The 21,931-nt window shown below is 39.3% G+C and overlaps 1 protein-coding gene across 11 annotated transcripts in view; it reads right to left on the bottom strand.

The window, feature by feature from the left end:
* Positions 1-319: 319 nt before the first annotated feature.
* The window catches only part of MAGI2 (membrane associated guanylate kinase, WW and PDZ domain containing 2), a 705,904-nt gene continuing 684,292 nt past the window's right edge, over positions 320-21,931 (bottom strand). For 9 of the 11 annotated variants that reach the window (XM_066550916.1, XM_066550914.1, XM_066550924.1 and 6 more), the window contains one exon: positions 320-3,300. In XM_066550916.1, coding sequence (XP_066407013.1) covers positions 2,507-3,300 — 794 coding nt within the window. In that variant the 3' untranslated portion in view covers positions 320-2,506. Of the gene's footprint in view, positions 3,301-17,874; positions 17,964-21,931 lie in introns of all 11 variants that reach the window. The other 2 variants (XM_066550923.1, XM_066550922.1) reach the window with 1 other exon arrangement.

Below are 21,931 nucleotides of genomic sequence, written 5' to 3' on the forward strand. Positions count from 1 at the left end.
TCACTGCTGGAGTCTGGCCACCCTGGTCCTTTGTCTCCTGCACTGGAAGCAGAATAAGGGTTTAGGCTTCTCCATCAAGGAAGAGATATTTCTGTGTCTGTGTTGCCTCATAAGCCTTGATTGCCATTATAAAATTTGTTTGGTCACTTACATGTTTATTCATATATTGCAGTAAGAAATTAAAATGGTCTATTCCCTTTTTTATAAGGCAGTAGCTAATTTACTCTACCCATATGCAAGAAAATGGTTGTTTGTCAGGGTAACACTGAAGCATGTTACTCAAAATTAACACAAACTATATATAATTGAAAAAATGAAAGATTTTTGGATATATATTTTATTTGACAGTGGTTTAGAATATCATACAGTAAACAAGATTTCTGTAAAAGTTAATTTATCCATAGTGGTGCGTTTCATAAAAATAGTTGCTCACTTACAGCCTTTCTGTGACTATTAATACATGGAATTATATTTATAGAGATAGAGCTGTACAAGGTAAATTCACAGCTAACACTACACAGAAATATTATTTGGAATGGGGTTTAGATGATGTGCTGTCTTCACAGGTTATCGATTACAGCCGCATAAAGCAATTACTGCACAAGGAGTAGCTGTGAACTGTGCAAATTAGAGTTTATGCAAGCATAATCTCAACTGGTTTTCAGATTTCATTGTTTGCTTTCTTTATACATAAAAATAAGATACCGGGACGTGCATCTACACTACAGAAGCATTGTCCAAAATCAGAGTCAATAAATTAATGGCAAATTATATTGGATTCTAGTTCAGGGGATAAAGATTTTTTTTTTCCCATTAAATAAGAGTTTTATAAACAGCTACATGGATTTGTGCTTTTTTAAAAATTATAAATGGATTTTTCTTTCTTAAAAAAAAAATTTGAAAGCTGCAAAATCCTTGACTTGAGGCTTTTCAAATAATTGGGCAGGAAGAAACATGTCTATAAATTTCGCAGTCCAGTGCAATGTTTGAGACATACAGTAATGTGCTAATTTCTTGGAACAAAGCCAATCTCAATCTAGTTTTTCAGCAGAGCGTGTGAGGAACTAAGATTGCTAGTGAAGAATAATTTTTAAATATGAATTTTTGACAGTGCTTAGCTTTACAATTTTTTTTTTAATTACCAATGTATTATTGCCCAGGATTTTGTTTTAATTTTGACAGACGAATAAGCATACGCACGCTTACACAGACACACACACACATCTGTTGGAAGCAAGATAATGACTGATTGACTGAACTCGGAGTTATTTCCTGTGAAGGCAGACTGGAATGTTTACCTGGCACTTAAGGCTTAAAATTCAAAACAGACAAGCAAGAAAGATAAAAACAAAAAGAAGAAAAAAATGGAGATAGGGAAAAAAATGGTGAAATGGAAACCATTTTAAAAATGGAAAAATACTGAATTACTGAATGAGGACACCGACAACTGTATTTCAGAAACCAGTCTAATTATTGTTGACGTGTGCCTGAAAGGCACCTGCTCTGCCAAACTGAGGGGATGAGAGGTGAGAGTGTCCTAAGTAAATGTGGATGGGTATGAAACATAGCACTGTTGATAAGTGATGCTATCATCTTCTGCAGGAAGGAAAGGCCTTTCCTTAAGGAAACTGCAGCTTTTTCTCTGTAGCACTCTTCCTTTCATTGCAAGGGCCTTGCAGATGCCTGGGGTTTGAGCCTGACCAATTGGTTTGTGTGCTACCTCGCAGGACTTGGGGAACCTGTAATAAATCACTTTTGAGAATAATTTGCAAATACAACTCCACCTTAACTCCTTTCCAATGTACAGAAACATGGTTTGTTCACAAAAATGGCAGTAGAAATGGTATCACAGAAACTAATCCACTGGATTCCCCATTCCTCCCGCAGCACCCGGTGAACTATTCTACAGGGTACCACGTGGACTATCCCAAAGCGTTAACAGTGGAGACGTGTCATGGGTGTACAGTTCCGAACGATGCTTTAAAGAAACCCTTTAACCCCTGTCTAGATATGTCGAGAACAATTTATTTACAACATTTTAGCTCCATGAAAAATCCTCTCTCGGTTTCAGCTTGCTCCGTGCAGTTTTATTTAAGGCGATGTTCCAGTTTGTGATTGCTCTAACTTGTTCCAGTTTCTTGATATAAAGTTTGAATGAAATCCAAGTCCTTCATGCAGTGGGAAAAAAATGCTAAAGCTACACTGCACTATCCTTCTCTGATGTACTGTCCTTCATATTGTTTTGGTTTCTTCCATAGCTGCCAAAGTCCCTAAAATGGAACTGGGACTTTAGGGTCGATTTTAAATCTCTGTGTTGACTATATGCTTTTGAACTTATTAGATACTGTGCACATTGTCATGGAATTACACACTAATGTTTTCATTCCTCAATGCTTTGTGTATATGTGTGATAGTTAAAATAAATTAAAACAAACCAATGTGAGACAAAAACTAAGAAGAATGTTCTGCGTCAGTTTGAGACAGTTAGAGGGCAACAGTCCCTTGCTTATCTGCTCATGGCAGAAGTACCAGACTTCAGGACGCTTGGTAGCTTATCTGAGCCAGGGATTTTCCACGGCCCCGGAGAGACCGTTGCCTTTCGAACTGTGGTGTTGGTGCTGCGAGTGCTAATGGAGTGGAGATGTCCCTTCCTGGGGAACTCGCTGGGTTTCCCATCAGGGTCCCTCTGGCTGTGGTCCATATCACTTCCAGGCGAGCTGCAGCGGTTGCTACTGTAGGTCTTGGTAGCTCCCGTATCGGTCTTGACGTGGTCGGGTGCTGCAGCTGACTTCTCACTGGTGTTTGTGGATCTGTGGTCTCTTTTGCTAAGAGATCCTCCTCTCTTGCTTTCTGGCTTCCTCAGCCTCCCAAACTGTTCATCACTGCTTCCAGCACACATGTGCTCTCTTGCGCCAGCCTCGATCATAATGCTGTGTCCCACCGCTTTGCTTTCTGAGGTGGGCCTGCCACCATCAGTGGTCTTATTTTTGCCTCCTGAATATCCTTTCCAAGAAGCCTCTTCGTGCTTTGACCTGTCTACCTTTTTAGGACTTGCTGACCTTTCTCTTTGTTCTCCTAACCTTTTCTTTTTGTGACCGTTCACCGAAAGCTCCTTTGGTTTCCTTACATCGTGTTCCCTCTTGATATCCCATGTTGGCTCTGGGCTTATCTGGTGAGAAGGGTCAGAGGGTGGGGCTATGTGTGATGAAGATAATGGTGAGATTATGTCGTCGAGGGAAAGAGCTACTTCCGGCAGACCTGGGGAGGTGGCAGAGGGAGCACTCCAGGAGTTTGGTTCGTCTGTTTTAACAACAAAGAGAAGAGAGTTAAGGGCGTACCCAGCAGCACAGTGTATTTATTGCATAGGCACATGTATTCTGAGCAACACTGACACGCAAACCATGTACCAGCCTAAAACCCCTCTGCTTCAGCTGAGGTGAAACTCCCTCAATTGTGTGGAACCAATAGGGAGAAAACAGAAAATAATCTCTCAAAAAAAAAAAAAAAGAAAAAAGTACAGGAAACACAAGAACCTCAAAGCTGGTAACTGCGAATGCTGGAAACCCCAGTCTTTTTTTCATACAGATTCCGCTTTCCTCTGCCTATGTTAAATTATTCTTAAAATAATAAAGGCACGTGCTCATGAAATCCAATAGCCTCTTTTGTACCTGTATAATGGATTTCTTAGCTGGGCAATATCAGTGCTGTCTCTGAGGACAAATGAGAAGGACTTTCTGCCATCTATTAAACGTGTCCCTACAAGCATATAATAATTGACAAGAATTTGTAGCTCAGATAAGGTCATCATTGAATTCTGTCTCATATTTTTTCTAAACAGATATAGTATTGCGGTGTTTATGGCCCCACAATTCTTAGAGGGTACATTTACAGCTCTGCCTTTATATCACAGTGTCAGCTGCTGAGTCTTCAGGTTGTGCATTTTGAATTTCTCTTGGTTACTTAGCCTCAACACAATACGGTTGGTTTGTGCAAATCCTGTGCAAATTATTAGCCAAATAAATGTCTCCTTTGCTGAATCACAATGATTTTCTTAATCCAAACCAGAATATTCTGAGATGCCTTTCTCTTGTATATACATCCTCATTTCTTTTGATTAACTTTCTGGCAGAAAACAAATCAACCATGATTAATGACACCATAGCTCCCATTCTTACCCGTCTACTTAGAGGTTAGAGAAATCACTGAACTTGGCTAATGTCATTCCCTATTTAGCACCATTTTAGTTAGGCTTTGAACAGTATGAGGAATAATCTGTCAGAGATGAAGGACTGTCTCAGGAATCCATGGAAACGAGGTAGAACTTGTGGCAAGAGCTGCAAATTTTCTGGGGGAGAAAATGTAACCTTCTAGCTAAAAAACAAGCATGGACTTCTTAAGGTCAGGACTAGTATCTGTCACTGATATCAACTGCCCTTTAAAAAAGTAACATGCTTTTTTCTCAGTGCTCTGGCTGCTTTCAAATTATCATGGAGACGCACATCATCTCAAAAAAATGGAATAGATTCTACTGCCCAGCCCTGGGATCTGCAGCTTGCTTGACTAAAACAGCACTTTTAAGTAATAGCTGGATTGAGTGATTGCTGTCTTGCAGACAAAAATAGGAGAGACAATAGTGAGGTGGGTGATGTAAAGGGAGGGAGCAGCACAGTTAGCTGAGGAGCTATTTATTTTCCCAGATGGTGTTTGTCATATGCTTTTGCATAATGAGCATATGTGTGGAGAGGATTAGCATTTGAGAGGGGTAGAAAGTACAAGTTCTGTGTAAGACAAATAAACATTGAGCTGGGAATCTAAATGGGATGAGGGTCTCAACTGAATTTAGAAAAAAAAGAAATCACACTTTCTTACCCTCCAGTTAAGGGTGACTAATGTACCATCTGCTCCCAGCTTGGCACTCAAGCAAGAAAAAATAAGAGGAAGACTCGTGCATGTAGAGTGATCAGCTCCTAGGAGTTTGCCTACAAAAAGCATTGACCTTGATGGGCTTGTTCTTTACTTCTGTTCTTCTGCACCACCAGCCTGGTACAGGCCCACAGCCTGTGCCTGATGGAGGAAGCAGAGACCCCACCCTGGCTCTTCTTCAATCTGAAATCCAGGGGGTGTCATTTTATCTAATACTTGAGCCAGGGACCATGCACAGAGTCCAAATCACTAAAACTATCCTGGGACTCAGCATGAAGCTCCCTATGTGCACCAGCAAGGTAGCTGAGCAAACTGAAGAAGCCACCCTGAGCTTTGGAAAATTAAGTTTGTACTTTTCATGGCATTGTCACTCCTACCCAGGGTAGAGGTGGTGCCAAGGGTTGGATCAGTGTATTTGTCTGAACTACAATCTTCTTTCCTAGGTGTCCATGAGATGTTGTTTTTCAGTGTCAGTGAAGAGTAGTGGGCCATTATCCAATCTCATGTTAGGCTGTGAGAGCTTCTGATTACAGAAATAGCTGATTCCTTTGGGTAGTATCAGCTACACACCAGTGAAAACACCAAAGAGCCTGGAGCAGCAAGATGCTTTGGGTAACAAGACTGCCTCTGTGGAAAAGGAACCACTATGCTCAAATCAGCTGCTTCTCCTCCAGGAGGACAAACCAGGGGTGCACCTTTCAAAATCAAGGTGGCAAACATGTTGTGGCTCCTCTGAGGCACAAAGGATAATATGGTACCAGTTATTTGTAGGATGCTCTGGAGAAGAGACCTGGAGGTTAGTGGCCTACTGCTTTATTGCCTGGAGATTACAGAATTTCTTCTGTTTTCTATTTTAAAGGGGATGAAAAACCAACCAAATGTTGTAGTGAGAAATCATAGTGGGTTAGAATGTACTTCAACAAAAGTGAATCAGCATATCTCTTACATATACTGATTTATAAGAATAGGTGTCCATAAACTGGGAAATGCCATATTATATGCATTACTGGATTTTATCTCTCCCCCAGAAAACCCTAAGTAAAAGACAACTTGGCCAATCAAGTAAGAAAACCTGTAGCCACAGCTTTTTTGGTTTGGCTGTGGGACAACCTCAGGTGGGTCACTGGCTGCACTGTGTTTAAAATACTTGCTGGGAAGGCACCTATATATAGGTTGTATTTCCAGTGGTTATGGAACAATGATGCCATGGAATAAAACTATCATTTGTTTTCTTTGGCAATATAGCATTTGCAAATAGGAAGAAAATTACTTTTTTTAAGGTTTAAGTACCATCAGTCTGAGACAGCGAAACCCAACCTAACCTGATTTTCTTTCAAATGAAATGACATTATATAGAAAGTCATTCTCAGCCTTGGTAGACATTAATGTCAACAAGCCATTGTCATTAACTAGTGAGGAGAATACTCATGTCAGGGTATTGTAGCCAACTTCCCTCTAATGTTTGAACATTGTGGAAAAGTATAAAAATTACTAGAGTAGAGCAAAGTGCAGGAATGTAAGTAATTTGTTACTCAGAAAAAAAAAAACCTTTTAAAGAGCTGTGTTCAAGCCATAAGGGTTCATTTGAAATTGTTCAACCAGCACTAAAATGATTGCTTCTCCTTAGCAAATATAAACAGGAGAAAAAGGTAAAATTTTATCCTGCAGAGCAGTTAAACAAGTAATTTATTTTCATGATTATACTCACTTTCTAGCTACATTTTTGAGAGAGTTATTAATATTTCTGAATACTTTTTATTCTGTTGGTCTAAGGCTTTTTATAAAACCTTTGGGTTAATTGGGAACATAACCTACTTTTATTGTCTGTTATTCCAACATATCTCAAAGCATTTTGTAACATACTAAACCAGAGACAGAGCACTGATTTTACTTTGTTCTTCCTTCACCTCTGTGAAGAACTGAAAACAATATTTGTTTAACAGAGCACGAACTACTAATGCCCAAACAACTTGCAAGCAGATGAGTAGAATATTGCATTCAGTTGCAACTGCTGGAGAGATTTAGGGCCAACGTAGTTTTGAACTTGTTTCTGACTTTGTCACCATTGATAACATTCTTACTGTGAGAGAAATTGGTTTTCAAAAGTATACCTCTCACTGAAGGCTAATAGATGCCTGCCTTCTTTCTTTGAAGGGAGAAAATCTCCCTTGACCTACTAGTTTAGACAAGACAAATGAGCTGGGAGCAGCACTATAATCTGTCACTAGCATGGCATTTCATTTGCTGTAATTTAGTAGGTGTTTGCTGGGTGGCTTTTAGTTTCTACAAGCTACTGTAACACAAGTTGGTGGCACTTCTCCATGGGATGTGTAAGAGTGACTCACCTACGAGCAGCTTCACATAACTCCCAGGCAAAGGAGTAAATTGATAACTGAGTAAGAGCCACCACAGACACAAGACTGAGTGTGTGGGAGGACAAGTGGGAGATGAACACAGCCATTCTGGGGCAAGAGTGACACAGGGAAAACATCAGGAACAGAAGTTTTCTGTCTAAAGGGTTTTTTTTTTTATTTGAGGTAGAGCTGCCACATACATTAATTGTTTGTTTTGGTCTGTCAGCTCTCACACATTCAGTGGAGTGGAAATGAGGGTACTGCTCTCATGAGTCTATTGCTCCTGTCTTACCCGTTCTACCTGGATCCAGTGCTTGCTGATGGCTGAGCCATGAGAAAAAGAACCCTGGCTTTACTCCTAATAGAGAGGAGAGCTCTGCCCATGGACCTCTGATTTGTGGCTAGGTTCTCCCTTAGCATCAAAATATTTTAGATAATTGTTTAATAATTTATCAAGGATGTGTGGTTTTTCATCAGATATAAGTATCCATAAAGTACTAATATAATTTATTGAATATTTAGTAGTAAGAGTAGAAATTACATCACATTCTATTACTTAAGTAATAAAATCTCAAAGCCTTTTTAATTTTCAAATTATATGAATAATGTACAATATATTAAAGCTTTGAACACTTTCATTAGTCTGGATGAAGTGTTTTCTGAACTGTCTAAGCAGCTGTTCTCATATCTTCCCAGAAATATTTTCCTAGGGAATCAAAAAGGGTTTGATTGAATAAAAAATATAGTGCTTTATTTTTTTCCCCCCATTTTTTTGGTCTGCAATTATGTATTGCCAGGAGGTGGCAAGCAGTTCTTACAGATGCTGCTAATAACAAAAATGGGACAAATTGTCCCCTGGTGAGTATCCAGTAATGTTGGTAGTGCTGCACCAGGAGGGCATTTGGGTCTTTCTCATTATAGCTTGACATGTCTTTGATGTTCCTGATTGCATTGGTCTCCTGAAGCTTTTCTTTAGCACTCTCTAAGGAGGGATATTTCAGAATATATAAAGAATCTTTAATCTTTTATCCTGACACTTCCACAACCCAAACACACAGCACCCTTTGTCTCCTGAAATAAATGATTCTCTGAAGATTTCATGGTTAGAAAAGCCCTTGGTACTTTTTGTTCAGCTGTGAGCCTTATGGAAATGTGACACAATATGCCACCCTTTCCCCAGCCTCTCTCAGTGAGTGGCAATGGGCTCTGCCCCCACCTTGCAGCTTGCCTGTACTTCTAGCTATAAATTGTAATTCCTGTTAATTATTCAATATGCTATGCAAATGTTTTCTCACAAATTGCACTTTTCTTGGCTTAAAATTACACTTCCCTTGTCTCCCCTTCCACTGAACTTATCCCCATTCAGATCCCTGAACACCAGTAGCCCTGGAAGCAAACACCAATGGGTTGAGGTGTCCTCTGCTGGGATATGGCACTTCCTTTGGTCAGTCACTGTGGGCACACCCAGGTGGGAACAGCCTTTCCATCTTTAGCACTGCTCTTATGCTTTACCAAGGTACGATGGCAGTGTGCTATGAGTGCAAAAGGTTAATTCTATGTATAGGAATTAGATACATGCCATATACATTTATAAAAATTAACACAGGTTATACTTGGTTATTTTAGCATAGGAACTACTTCTCCTTTCTCATACTTGCAGTTGAGTGATCAGCTTAGTATTTTGAAGCCTTGTTTCTGATGCAATGAAAACCTAATCTAGTTTTCTATCTTAATGTAGCCATATTTGTTATACCACTTGCCTGTTTGTACTCAACAATGTCATGGTGACTCTGAATGTTTAGAGTACCTTATAAAAATAACTTTAAATGTTGCTTTGCTCAAGAATGGAATCTTTCTACTTTTTAGTAATTAGTTCTTTTGGCTTCCCACTTTTGCTTTTCCAAAGTTTGAGGATGGTTGCTCAGGATAATCAGAGTTATTTTACAAGTCACAAAAGATTACAGGAGAATGAACATGCATCTGAATCCTGACATCTTTCACTTCTAAATTTTGTGCTTGGCATTTTCAAAAGAGCAGAATGATTCATTAAGAAAGACTGATATTTGTGGTATGAAACAATGCCAGCCCTAGTTTTTCTGTCCCCAAAGTCATTGTGCATTTTTGCTTTTGTCATTGGTCTAATACTGGAAAAGGTGGCCCCTATTCCTATAACATGGAGCTATTGGTGACACGGCTTCTGCAGATGTTCACAAGAACTGAAGAGATATGAATGTAAGTGTAGTGTAAGAGATGAACACCTCAATCTCCTGTGTAAACTTAAAAGGTTTAATTTAACATCCAGAAAATTCAGTCACTGACCTATTCCAAGGCTGGAAAGCACAGCTCTACATCCTCCTTGGCTCAGCTCCTAGTGCCATTGATGCCCTACTTCTTTTCATGTTCCTGGTCATTACTGATGAGCAAATATTTAGTTCCTTTGGGTTCAGTATATCCATCTTCCATTTTATACTTTACCTAGATATTAAATGGAAGATGCCCTAAATATTTTTGCAGCAGACTCAGTGTTCATGAAGTTCTTGCAAGGGCCATTTACTGAGACTTTGAATGATTTCATCTCAGGTAAAATTCACTTTCATCACCTTTTCTGTACTTTGCTTAGAGGTTTGTTAGAGAAGTGCTTTCATGTTCAGAGATCTAATTTTGGAATTATTGCAACACTTCAGAAAGAGCAGATTGTTAGTTATGCTTGGAAGACCAAATCTACAGAAGCTCAGGAGATGATCTTACTTGGTGGTGGAGCTAAGGGAACAGACAGAAAGGGAAAATTTAAACTTCAGTAAGAGAGGGGAAAACTGTATAGTGCAAGGAAAAAAGTTTAAAAATTCTTCAGAAAAATGCTGCGTGTTTTCTTGAAACAAGAAAGCCACACACATTGATTTGTGTGGGCTTTAATCTGTAGCAAGCACTATGTATGAAATCACTTTTCAATTTCTTATGTAATGTAGTCTTTAAATATGATTAACAAAGAAACATGGGAAGCAACTGATCTGACTTGGAGGGTTCCTATTATTATTCTGCACTGGTTTTGATCCTACATTATTATACCCAGGGCATCATCAGTAAATCCCTTTCCCTGAGTTAGTTCTTTAATTATGGCACTGTTTCACCAGCATTTTACTGTTCTTACCACTTGAGATAATAATTTAATTGCCTCACAGAGTCAGAGAGAGAGGTGGCCCAAAAGACCTCTGGAAATAGATGTCTGCTCTTCTGTTGAACATGTACACAACCAAAGGAGGGGAGTTCCCTATGGAAACCCTTTTGGGGGCTGTGGATCAAAGCTGAGTGGATGAACACAGAGATCTACACCCATCACCCCACACCAGGCCCTTTTTAGAAAACACAGGCCACTGCAAGAAAGTGGCCTGAGACCTTTCAGGCTGGCACAGGAGATAACTAGTGAATTCAGAAACACTGAGACTTTCTGCCATGGAGAGCAGGTGGCCTGGATTGTCTTGGATATCTTGGGGTGGGGTGCTGCTTTAGCTCTTTCCTGGTTACTCTGCCATTGTTCACCCCTCAAATATAAATCACATCCATAAACAATTCATTGTGATTTTGTAATAGTGCCTAAGCTCTGCATCATTTGGCTCTCTCCAACATCACTCACCTTACAACAGGGTTGGGACTTTGACACTGCCCTTACAATTGCAAGAATAAAAAAGGATCATTTTTCTATGCAGAAAAAAGCTATCCAAAGCACGGGATGGGAGAGGGGAGAAAATAAGGAGCCACACCTACAAGCAGGTTGTATTTCAGAAATAGGTAAATTAATGTGGTAAATCAGTTTACTAATTTACTGTAATAGTCTTCTGGCTGTAAATCTTAAGGCCAGATCTTATGGGTACACAGCTTGCCTCTCATTCTAAGACCCAGCTTAGTTTATTCCATAGATATTATTCTAATAAACAGTCCTATTAATTAAATATTTAAATCATCATGATCACCAATCAGAGTGAACTTGGTGTGAGAGACTGAAATGTTAATGGTTAATGACAAACAATTGTCCATTTCCAAAAGTAGCTGGTGCTTTGCTGAGGATGTGCAGGGTCACAGCCCAGGAGCAAAGCAGGGGTGCACAAACTTTTGTTTAGGGACAAGCTGCGTTTTGAGCTAGATAGGAGAAGAGGCTGATAAGAAGAAGAACCTATGAGGTGGGATAATAGTTTTTATCATGCCAATGTTCTCCCTTACATGACTGGCTCAGCTGTAAAACCCCTCTGGGGAAGGTATCAGGACATTCACCTTATTCAGCCCTTCTGATGGGGCATAACTGGCTCAGCTACAATGACATGAGAGGTGGCTGTCATGTCTTAGAAGGTCCTTTTCCTTTTTCCTTTTCCTTTTGCCTTTTGCCTTTTTCTTTTCCTTTTCTTTTTCCTTTTCCTTCCCTTATATATTTTCTTAATAATAATATGCTTTTATATTGTTATATTACTATAGGTAATAATAACCAAAATGGCTATATACCTGCTTTCCATTTCAACCTAATTGTTCTAAAATAAACCATATATATATATATATAAACACCAACCATTCAGTGTTCCTTCACTCTAATTCCCCCCAAGAGATCTATTAACAAGAACTGCAGTTCCCCTGCCTCCAGGGACAGGTTGTAACCCTTGGCAAATTAGATTTTTCCTTGAGTCAGCTTAATCCATCTGCATAAATGTTGCAGGATTACTAATACTGGAAGAGCCCAAGTGAAGAGCAGCAGCCTGCATGGGGCTTTTACCTCCACAGGAAGCTCCTCTCTGTGGTGTCAATATTAAGTGTGTGGACAGCTTAAGTGCCAGTCTTGAGTGAGCCTGCTCTGATCACACATTAGGCCCTATTCAATAGGGCCTCCAGGTGGTTTGGTGCCCTTTTTGAAGTGCTGAGCATCTCACATATTTACCAGATCAGAGCTACTCAGGGAATACTCAACCTGTCAATAAAGAAGGTTTTATTTTCCCTGTGTGGTCAGGCAGCAGAGTAGAACTGGAGAAACCTCAGCAGTTCTCTCCCAGAGCTATGCTGGAGCTGGAAAAATTACATTGGAAGTTATTGTATAATTAAAAAAAATAATGACTTTCAAATTAGTTTTTATTAATAGAATTAAGCCACACTAAGTCATAAATATGTTCATAAATATGTTAATAAAATGTGTGGTATTAATGAAAAACATTCTGCAGAGACTGAATAATTTAAGAGTTGGATATTACACACTTAATTAAAGTTAAATATTAAAATTATGAATTATCACAGCTAAAATGGGTGTTAACAGTAGGCATCACATTCAGTCAGGTCAACAAATAGCTGTTATTATTAAAAGCATGTAGGTAATACATAAAATTTACTTAATAAGTGAGGAGCACTTTGACTGTGTATGAAATGCTCCTAGAAATTTGTTTCTGGTGGGCACTGAGCTTCTCATTCAGTGAGAACGGGATCTTAAACAAAACACTTGGTTTGAACTCAGGCACAAAGCTCATGAATAAGTAGTCCTGCTCTGCTTAGGGTAGAAGGTGCAGAAGCAAAATCTTCAGACTGGGAGTTTGTCAGGACTGTTGTAGTATCTGATATCTTTGGAACTCTGAGACAAATGTATCTGAAAACTCTATGATGAGATGGAAGTGCATGAATAAATGAATTTTACACTGTAATATTCAGCTCCTAATAAGTAAACACAAACTACGTCTTGTTAGAAAATCCAGATGTTCAAAATTCTGGGTTGCATATCTGTGTTGCTCTTGCACAACAAAATTCAACATTCTCTGGTCATGTTTGTTAAGCATTGGTTGGAGAGTTACAGTTACCTCATACTGTCAAAGTCAAAAAAAAGCACATTTCATTTTCTGTGGTTTTTTTTCCCCAAGATAGGAATAAGGAGCCCTAAGAAACCTGACAGAAGCCATGACCTCTGCTAACCTTTGCCTGTGGTTGGACCACAAAGCATCAGCCAGGAGTTGCACCATGGGATGGTGGAGTGAGGACAGAGGCAGGACCTGCAAGTCCCTCCATGGACAGGGTTTGCCTTTGCCTCCCTAGTGCTTGGAATAACAGTTCTTTGTGTCACTCTCTGTGCAAGCACTTAGACTCATCATGTTTCTGATGTCAGTGTGGAGAGACCATGAGAAGCCTTGTTAGCTTAATTTAGTCTTGAACATCACAGAGTCAGGTCACTGGCAAGGCTCCTTGACACAGGATGCAGGATACAGGAATATTCCTGTGTGCCTTCACACAGTTCCCTTTGGTCCCCAGCTCCCTGTGGCAAAAATACCATCACAGATATGTGGGGAAGATAACTCTGAGGAGGAACAAGTCACAGTGATGCAGTCTTGTTATTAATTGGGGGCCTGTGGCGAATGAAAGAGAGATGTGAGATGAGCAGCAGGAGAGGGATTTTCTGGGATTTTGTGCTGCAACAGCAGAGGATTGGACTTAGTCCTGTGGCAAACTGCAGAGACACAGGAAGTGTTACTGAATTGCTATTTTACCTACTTATCTGGATTACATGAGGAAAGGAAAAACTGATGTGGAGACAGAGGTACAGCTGTGTTCTCTCAGGTCCTGTATTTTGGGTACTGATCTTCCAGTATTGTCAACTGGATGGAAATACAGGGAGCCATGAAAATAAGTGTCACCGTGATATTTTCTGAAAAATCCCTTCACCAGGATTTCTTCTCCTGGGAAGTTGAGAAGCTTCAGAGAAAAATGTCAATAATAATTATCTGATTCACTTCTCCTGTGTTTGGCTGCTTTGGAATGTGGTCTGGAGATTGTTTATCCAACAGGTGCATGTTTGTGAATTATTTTGACTTAATGACCAATCACCATGAGCTGTGTCACACTCTGAGGTGTCAGTCACAAATTTTTATTAATCATTCTTGTTAAACCTTCTGTCTGTGTCCTTCTCTTTCTTTAGTATGGTTTTAGTTTAGTATTCTTTAATATAATATAATATCATAAAATAATAAATCAGTCTTCTGAGAACATGGAGCCAGATTCTCATCTCTCACCTCATCCTGGGGACCTCACAAACACCACAAATAAGTGTTAGGAAAAGATTTGTGGGTGGAACTTTGCCCTTCTTTGGGAAGTCTGCTTGCCAGTTTATGTGAACCAAACCCGGGATAATGTTTGTTCATCTGCTTTATTCACTGGAGTTTAGGTGTAATTATCTACACTTTACACCACATTAGTAAATCTACTCCAGAATGTTATATTAGAATAATGAAGCTTTAATTATAAAAGAACTTGCTCAACAACCTTATTAATAAATCTTTGCTCAGATATGGGGGGACACTGCCAATTTTGGTGTGGATTAGCAAGGTTCTGCTTTAGTAATAATACTGAGTAGTCAACTAGGAATTTTAATCTTTAAAGTGCTTCTCAAGCATTAAATAATTAATCCCCATAACACTCCCATGAGATAGGTAAGTAAATATTACTATTCCTGTGATACAGATGGGGGAAGCCTGGGTTAGACTATTCAGCCAGACTGGTCTGAATCCACTGGGAGTGTAATTGCCAAAGCAATGTTTAGGATTCAGTAATTTTGCATTTACAAAGTGAGGTATTGCCTTCCTGGAAGCTCAAAGTCATTGCCAGAAAACTGAAAGGACTGTGTCCCTCTTTCTTTCAAGACTGTGTTTTCTATTTCTATATCAAAGGATAAAGGTCTGCACAGCTTTTGAAACAGAAATTTTCTATAAGACTGAAATAACTATATGCACCCACTTATACATACACATCCAGTGTTATTTAATAGAAGGATGTTCTACTTTTCTGCCAGCTGCTACATATTTATTAAATACTAAAGACATGTTTATAAAGCAATTTTTAATATTAATTTTTGCCCTTGAGTAGTTTTTTACCCATAGCAATAAAACATTCTAGAACCTTTGGGAGCCCATATTCAAATTACCTGATGATTTTAGACCAATTTTATTAACCAGTATATTGGTTCATTTAGTTAGTCTTTTTTTTTTTTTACACACCACAGGTTCCTGAAATTAAGTTGGTATTGCTAGAAATAAGAACGTGGTATTGGAAATGCAGCAGGAATATGAATGAATGTTTGCAGTTCCACCAAGGTGGTCACAGGCAGAAAGGGTACTTTTCCAAAATGAGTATTGATTTTTGCACTCCCATCAGATAAATGATATATGAGGCAGTTCAAGTTTCAAATAACACCCAACCTCAGCTCTGGAGATTTATAAAATGAGCATCAAAAATGAGGTGAACTGGATTATCTGATCAGTACTCTGAACAGATAGGAGCCTCTGGCTTCAAAGTATAGGCCAAGGTGCTTTAGCCATTTATTAGACAAATGTAAAAGCTTCAGACATTCTAATACAACTAGAAAAAACAGTTTGTAGCAGACTGCAAACTGGCATCCTCTGAAGGATATAACTGTATTCAAACAATCACTTCACAGTATAAGCTCCCAAGTTTTAATCTATTTTTTGCAAATATGAATGCAGGGGTCACTAGAAAGGGCCACCAAACCCGTGGTGCAAGGAAGGACAGGCAGGTATCCCTTGAACTGCAGGAACCTTCCAAACCACCTGAATCTCTCCTGTGCTGTGTCTAAGTTCCAGTCAGGCTGCTGATCATGTCCCAGAAGTGATTATTTATACAAAAGGGAAAATATCCTTCATGTGAGATGAGGTCTTATAACAGACTGCTCCATGATGTTATGGTAGGGCCTCTCCTAAGGCATACTAGAATGACCAATTTATCTGTTCTGCTTCAGGAAATTTGACTCCTTGCTCAGTGATCTAATGAATGGTAGCACAGCCACATTTTTTGGTTGGGATAAGCCCCATCGAAATGGGGTCTTTAGGAAAATTCTTCCCCTCCAAACTCTTGCATTAAAAATACCTGAAAGGGAGACATTTTATAACAAACATATTTTCATTTCACATGACACTGCTTTTTTATCAAGCAAAAAAATACCTGAAATGGAGATATTTTATAACAAATATATTTTCATTTCACATGACACTGCTTTTTTCAGTTTTGGTGTTGACCAGAACTGAAGTTCTTCTGATTTTCTGGATACATTATACTGAGAAAAAAAATTCTGTTGCAACATTTCCTGCCAAATAGATGAGAACCATTCACAGCTGGGTGACTTCAAAACTAATTTTAGCTATATTTATAGAGTATTTACATTTCTACTTATTTCAGGAAAAATACTTATTTCCTGTGTATGTTTTTCTGTAGGAGGAAAAATAAAGATGATGCTCAGAGAGTTGAGAATATAAATATGTAGAATTTGTGTTGGAATTGCAGTTCATTGAGCTGGGACCTGTAAAATGGCCTTAATGCCAGCCTGGATATCTCACCTCTAACCTCTATCTAACCTCTTTGAGCTATGTTCAGTGAAAAACTAAACAGAGGCAAGGTGAGAATACAAGGAATGGTGGAGTTAACATTTCTATATGATGAAGGAACTTTGCAGCTAGGAGGTCTCAGATGGTGACACTTGAAATACATGGGAACATTTCCAAATAGCCTCTAGATGTGTCCAGCTCTGCAGCAGCAAAGCATATGGATGTGTCTGTGTTCAAAAAAAATCTCATGTATCGACACAGACTGGAAATGAACTCCAACTGGAAACAAACTTGTTAGATTACCTGGATCTGCATGCACAAGACTGATAACTTAAGCCCAGTTTAGTTCTGCTGGGGGCAGAAATTCTGTGAGCATCACACTGGAGGAGCTGCTTGAAGCTGAAAGGCTGTAAGAACATCTCTGGATATTGCTCCCTTTCTATTTCCTATCTGTCTGCTTCAATGTGTGGGACTGTTCTTGCAATTGCAGCGAATGTTCTGCACTGTGCACAGTCAGCAGCAGGCAGAGCTGGATGCATCTGGACACTGCTGAGTTTGCTGTGATGATAGCAATCAATAGGAAAACAGAAAAAAACAAGCTTTTCTTTTCCTTTGCTTTCCAGGTATCATATGTGGGCCCTGACTCTATATTACAAATTGGATGCATCTGAACAATCTGTGTGGTTGGATCTGATTCTCGGAACAAAATTGCTGGAAATTGAGAGCAAAGAGCTTTGTGTAAATTCAGCATAAGCACAGGGTTTAATAAATGACTATTGCCTATCAGCACATTTCAAAATATGTTCAATTTTACCTTTATTTCTTTAAGAGGCTGCATATAAATATTGTTTGAGATCAGCACCTAAATTCCACCTTCATTTTCTTAATATTTTTGCAAGCCAAGTGCCATAAAAATGAGGAAAATTACAGGTTAAACTCAGAAGTTCAAGATTTTCTACCTGAAAAGTCATATTCAGAAGATAAATTTTTGTCATGAGAAAAAATGGAAATATAGCAGACCTATGCACTAGCAGCAGTATAACATGCAAAACTCATTATTTAGGATATTCAAATACATTTGTAGAATGCATAGCTGCTGTGATGTCTTAGATAATCAGTTATGAAAGAAAAGTTGAATACTCTAGAAACTATTAAGTGAGCTAGCATGTAAGAAGAAGCCGGAAAATACTCTCTAAACAGTTGTGAGAAACAAAATGTATTAGAAAGATAATATACATGCAGAGTTTACAAACCGTGTCTTTAGGGTGGCCCAATAAGTAGAAATATGGGGACCCATGCTTGTCACTTTTCATGCACATGGAGAGACTGGAAGGTACCATTCCTAAAGGAAGGGGAGGAACAGCCTAGGACCAATCATTAGAATTAACAGAACCAGTGACATACAGACATTTTTACTATTGTTAGAGCAGAGAATTCTTAGTAAGTTTAGAACAATTGAGAGAAAAGCTTATATGTAACAGGAAAGAAGTATTTCTGTAAAGCTAAGACAAATAGGCATGCTGTAAGTCTAAATATTAGTGGATTATTGAAACTACTGTACATATATATTCAGGGCATAGATTCACCTGGTCTATGGATATGGAGTACATCTTGAGGTGCTTCCTGAAGGAGCCATAACAAATCAAAAGCAAAGGGTTTAATGCATTTAAGAATGGTGCCAATTTACTTGTATGAAAAATCCTTGTATTGGTATCAACTCTGACATTTTTTGGTTTTTTTTTTGCTGGAGTGGTGCTGAAGCAGGAGATGAGAGTTTCTTCAAAATTTCTTCAAAAATGACTTATTGCTAAATAACTTGTGGGTTTTATCTCTTAACCAGCAATTTGCATATACTGACACTTTAATCTTCCTTAAACAGCCCAAACTGAATCTAAACTGTAGTTCTGTAAAACCACCTGTGTGTAATTAACCCATGGGGTGAGCAGTGTACACAATTTGGCAATGTGTGAAGAAACAGAGATTCCAAAAATACACAATGCACCCCCAGGACATGTCCTCTAAGAAAGCCAAACAAAGCAGGGGAAGAGAGGGAAAGGCACCATCATTGTGCAGATCCATAAAGCACCAACAACCACCACGCAATGCAGATTCCTTGTTCTCCAAACCTCAGTGATTCCAGCTCCCACAGCTCTGTGTATCTGTTAGTGTCACATCACAGTGTGACCTGGAATGCTCAGGGCCAGATCCAGATGTCCAAGATAGGGCAATGGAAAATTTTCCAAAATCTCAGTGTAAATGGGCTGGAGTCTCTAAAATTTATAACTTCCTGCAGGAGCTCTTAAGGAACTGAAACAAAGTGAAACTTAATAGAAACCTTATATCAAACCTGATTTTGTAGTCCTAGATGTAGGAACAGAAACAAATTAGTTTATTTATTATTAGTTTAGAGGTTCCTTACATGTGAAATTCAGTGTTTTTGCTTCCTCTGCACTACCAGACAGAAAATGACTGTGACAGGGGCTTGTGCCTTGCTGGAGGGATGGAATCCACCTACAAGTGCTAACCTGCCTCAGCCTTCTCCACCTCTACATTTCATTATAAGACTCATTGCTTTCAGGAACTTCTAGGAACTTACATATTTTAATGTACTGTGAGTAATAAAATCTCCAGTCAGGAAAGGCCAGGAGCAGTAAGCCAGAAAGAAACAAACTGCCAGGACTGCTGAGAACTGAGAGTGAAACACTACTTTCCTAGGAAACTTCCTCCAAAGACATCTAGAGGAAGGAGTAGGTGTTCCACATAAACTGGAGGTTTTTGGGGCTGATCAATCATTAGATGTAACTTGCTTCTTGCAGAACTCACAGCTGGATGGAGGGACTGATTTGTCAGCTTTACTTCCTCTTGGATGTTACCATTTTGGGATTTTGTGAACAGTTTTCTTGCATTTTGCCTTTGAGGATGGTACTTTGTCCCAGTGTTTGCCTGTGCAAAGTACAAGTCCTTCTCATGATGTTTCTATAGCTCTGCCTTAGGCCTGAAATACATAACCATCTGTAATGAGGCTCCCACAGTGTAAACAGGCAGATTTTTAGAGCTGCTGCACACCCAGCAGCTCCTGCTGAAGTCAGTGACCCCTTAGGAAGGTGCACACATGGGAAATTAGGCAGCCATTTCAAGAAATGTCTTGATCCATCACTTTATTCAAATTGTTTTTAATGCTGGTGGGAAAAGTGCTCAGTTCTGCAGTGGTGACTCTGGGTTTCGTGTCCTGTGACATGAATGAAACCTCACACTCTCTGCAGCCAGACTTCCCAGGCATTAAGTGCTTTTTGGGATCAGTATTCCCAGCAGTACTTCTAGTCTTTCTTGCACATTAATATGATTTCTTGCTATGACTTGGTTCTCTGGAGCACTCAGCTGGCAGACTATTTCCTATGACACGTGGTGCTGATGCTCTTCGGGTTAGGATGAGCTGTGATAATGCAGCTCCCATGGAAGCACGGCTGCTCTGGCTATCCTTATCCTCAGCAAACATGTTCTGAGATGCTGGCTGATAAAACACCTGTTTTCAACACTTCTTTTGTTGCACCCTGCTGTGAAATCAGCTGTAGTTTTGGAGCATTAATCATATCTGAGCTCCTTGGCTTACATTCTGTGCCTGCTACAAGGGGATTGAGGCCTCTGAAATGGGCTGGGATCTCTGGCATTTGTTTTCAAGCAAAATCAGCAGCTGGAATGGAGGTAAATGATGCATTCACAGCACACTTTATTTCTTACCCTAGGTTTGAAGAGTGCTTCAGCTCAGCCAGAATTTTTCAAGATTGGAAATGGACAGATTTCCAGGCAGTATAAACTGACATAACTCATTCAGATTTACACCCTCTCAGCAGCTCACTCTTTGTTTCTTCACTAAGTGCTTTCTTCTTTTCAGTACACATCCTTTTCTTTCACAAATCACTTTCTTATTATTGATGAATTTTTCTTAAAACTGCTTTTACAGATGTCAATCACAGGATCATTCAAACACTGACATTTCTTGCACATAAGTACATACCAGCATATTTTGTACTAACAGAAACATTGCACTGGAGTTTAAAACACAAGGAAAATCAAGAAATTGAAGGCTGAAGACAATAATGTGACAGTCTTGGCTGGCTGGTTTAGGTAGCTCTAGATAAGTTTTCTCCTTTTTAGTGCTGTGAATCAGTGTTGCTGCTGTTGGAAAGCACAGCCTTACTAAACCTGGCTTGGGAAGTCCCCGATCATTTTGCCTGTCAGGGATTTGAGAGACAATATCCAGGAGAGGACCCTGGTACACTTGTGTTATTATATTTATCCCTAGGCTTCTGCTGCATGCCACCATTGCAGTCCCAATACCAGGTCTGTCCTCCAGACTTGAATTTTTATACTCAACCAAGTTTTATTTCCCACAATGCTCTCCACAGCTGGAGCCTGATGAGTATAAGAAATATTTCTGACATGTAATTGCTTAAAAAAACCCTGATTATTTCAGTATAGAGAGCTCCACTTGTTACATCTCAGCTGTGAAATTCTGGTTGAAGGAAGAGGGAGTTACTAAATATTGACTGTCTGCTGTCCTCAGGACCCCTTTGTCCTAAAGCCTACTGTCATAATCTTCTCTGCATTCAGTTTTACATTTGGAAAAGATGTTTCTGGGGGTCTCTGACAGATGTTCTTTGCATCATGATGACTTAACCTTGAGATCTGGCCTGCTTGAGACGTGGCCTCCCATTTTAATTGGTTCTGCTTATTAATTTCTGTTTTTAACTTGCTAGGCAGACTGCTGTTGGAATTTAGGTTCGCCTTCTGTTTGTTCTTAGACTACTTCTCACACCTTTGGGAAATGACCTAGGGAGGACTTTAATTATCTCAGTTAATTTCAACAAGCATCTTCTTATTTTGCTTCCATTCCCCCTCCAGACTGGATACAATTCACAGATTAAGAACTGCAGATGTGCAGATGTTTTCCTTTGCTGTGATGCTTTCTGCAGGTTGTTTGTACACCATGAAGTAACTCCTGAACACTTTCACTCCTTTTTCGGTGCAGTAGGAAAAATGGCCTTTCAAGCTCAGCTACTTAGTTCTCCTCCTGTGTAAAGCTGTAAGCTGGAGACGCACTTTGAAAAATGGTCTGACTAAAAAGCACTTCTTTGATGAATTTTCTTTGTAGCAACTTTTATTTCTCAGTAATCTGCATTTTTAAACAACTAATGCTAAGTATTCCAAATGCCTTCCCAAATGGCAAGCTTGGCTTTAAACAACACTGTGAAGTCACCTTGTTGCTTTCTCGTAGCACTAAAAGCTGTGTCTCAATTTCTAGTGGTTTAT

This window comes from Molothrus aeneus, chromosome 5 (assembly GCF_037042795.1).
Source record: "Molothrus aeneus isolate 106 chromosome 5, BPBGC_Maene_1.0, whole genome shotgun sequence".
NCBI lineage: Eukaryota > Metazoa > Chordata > Aves > Passeriformes > Icteridae > Molothrus > Molothrus aeneus.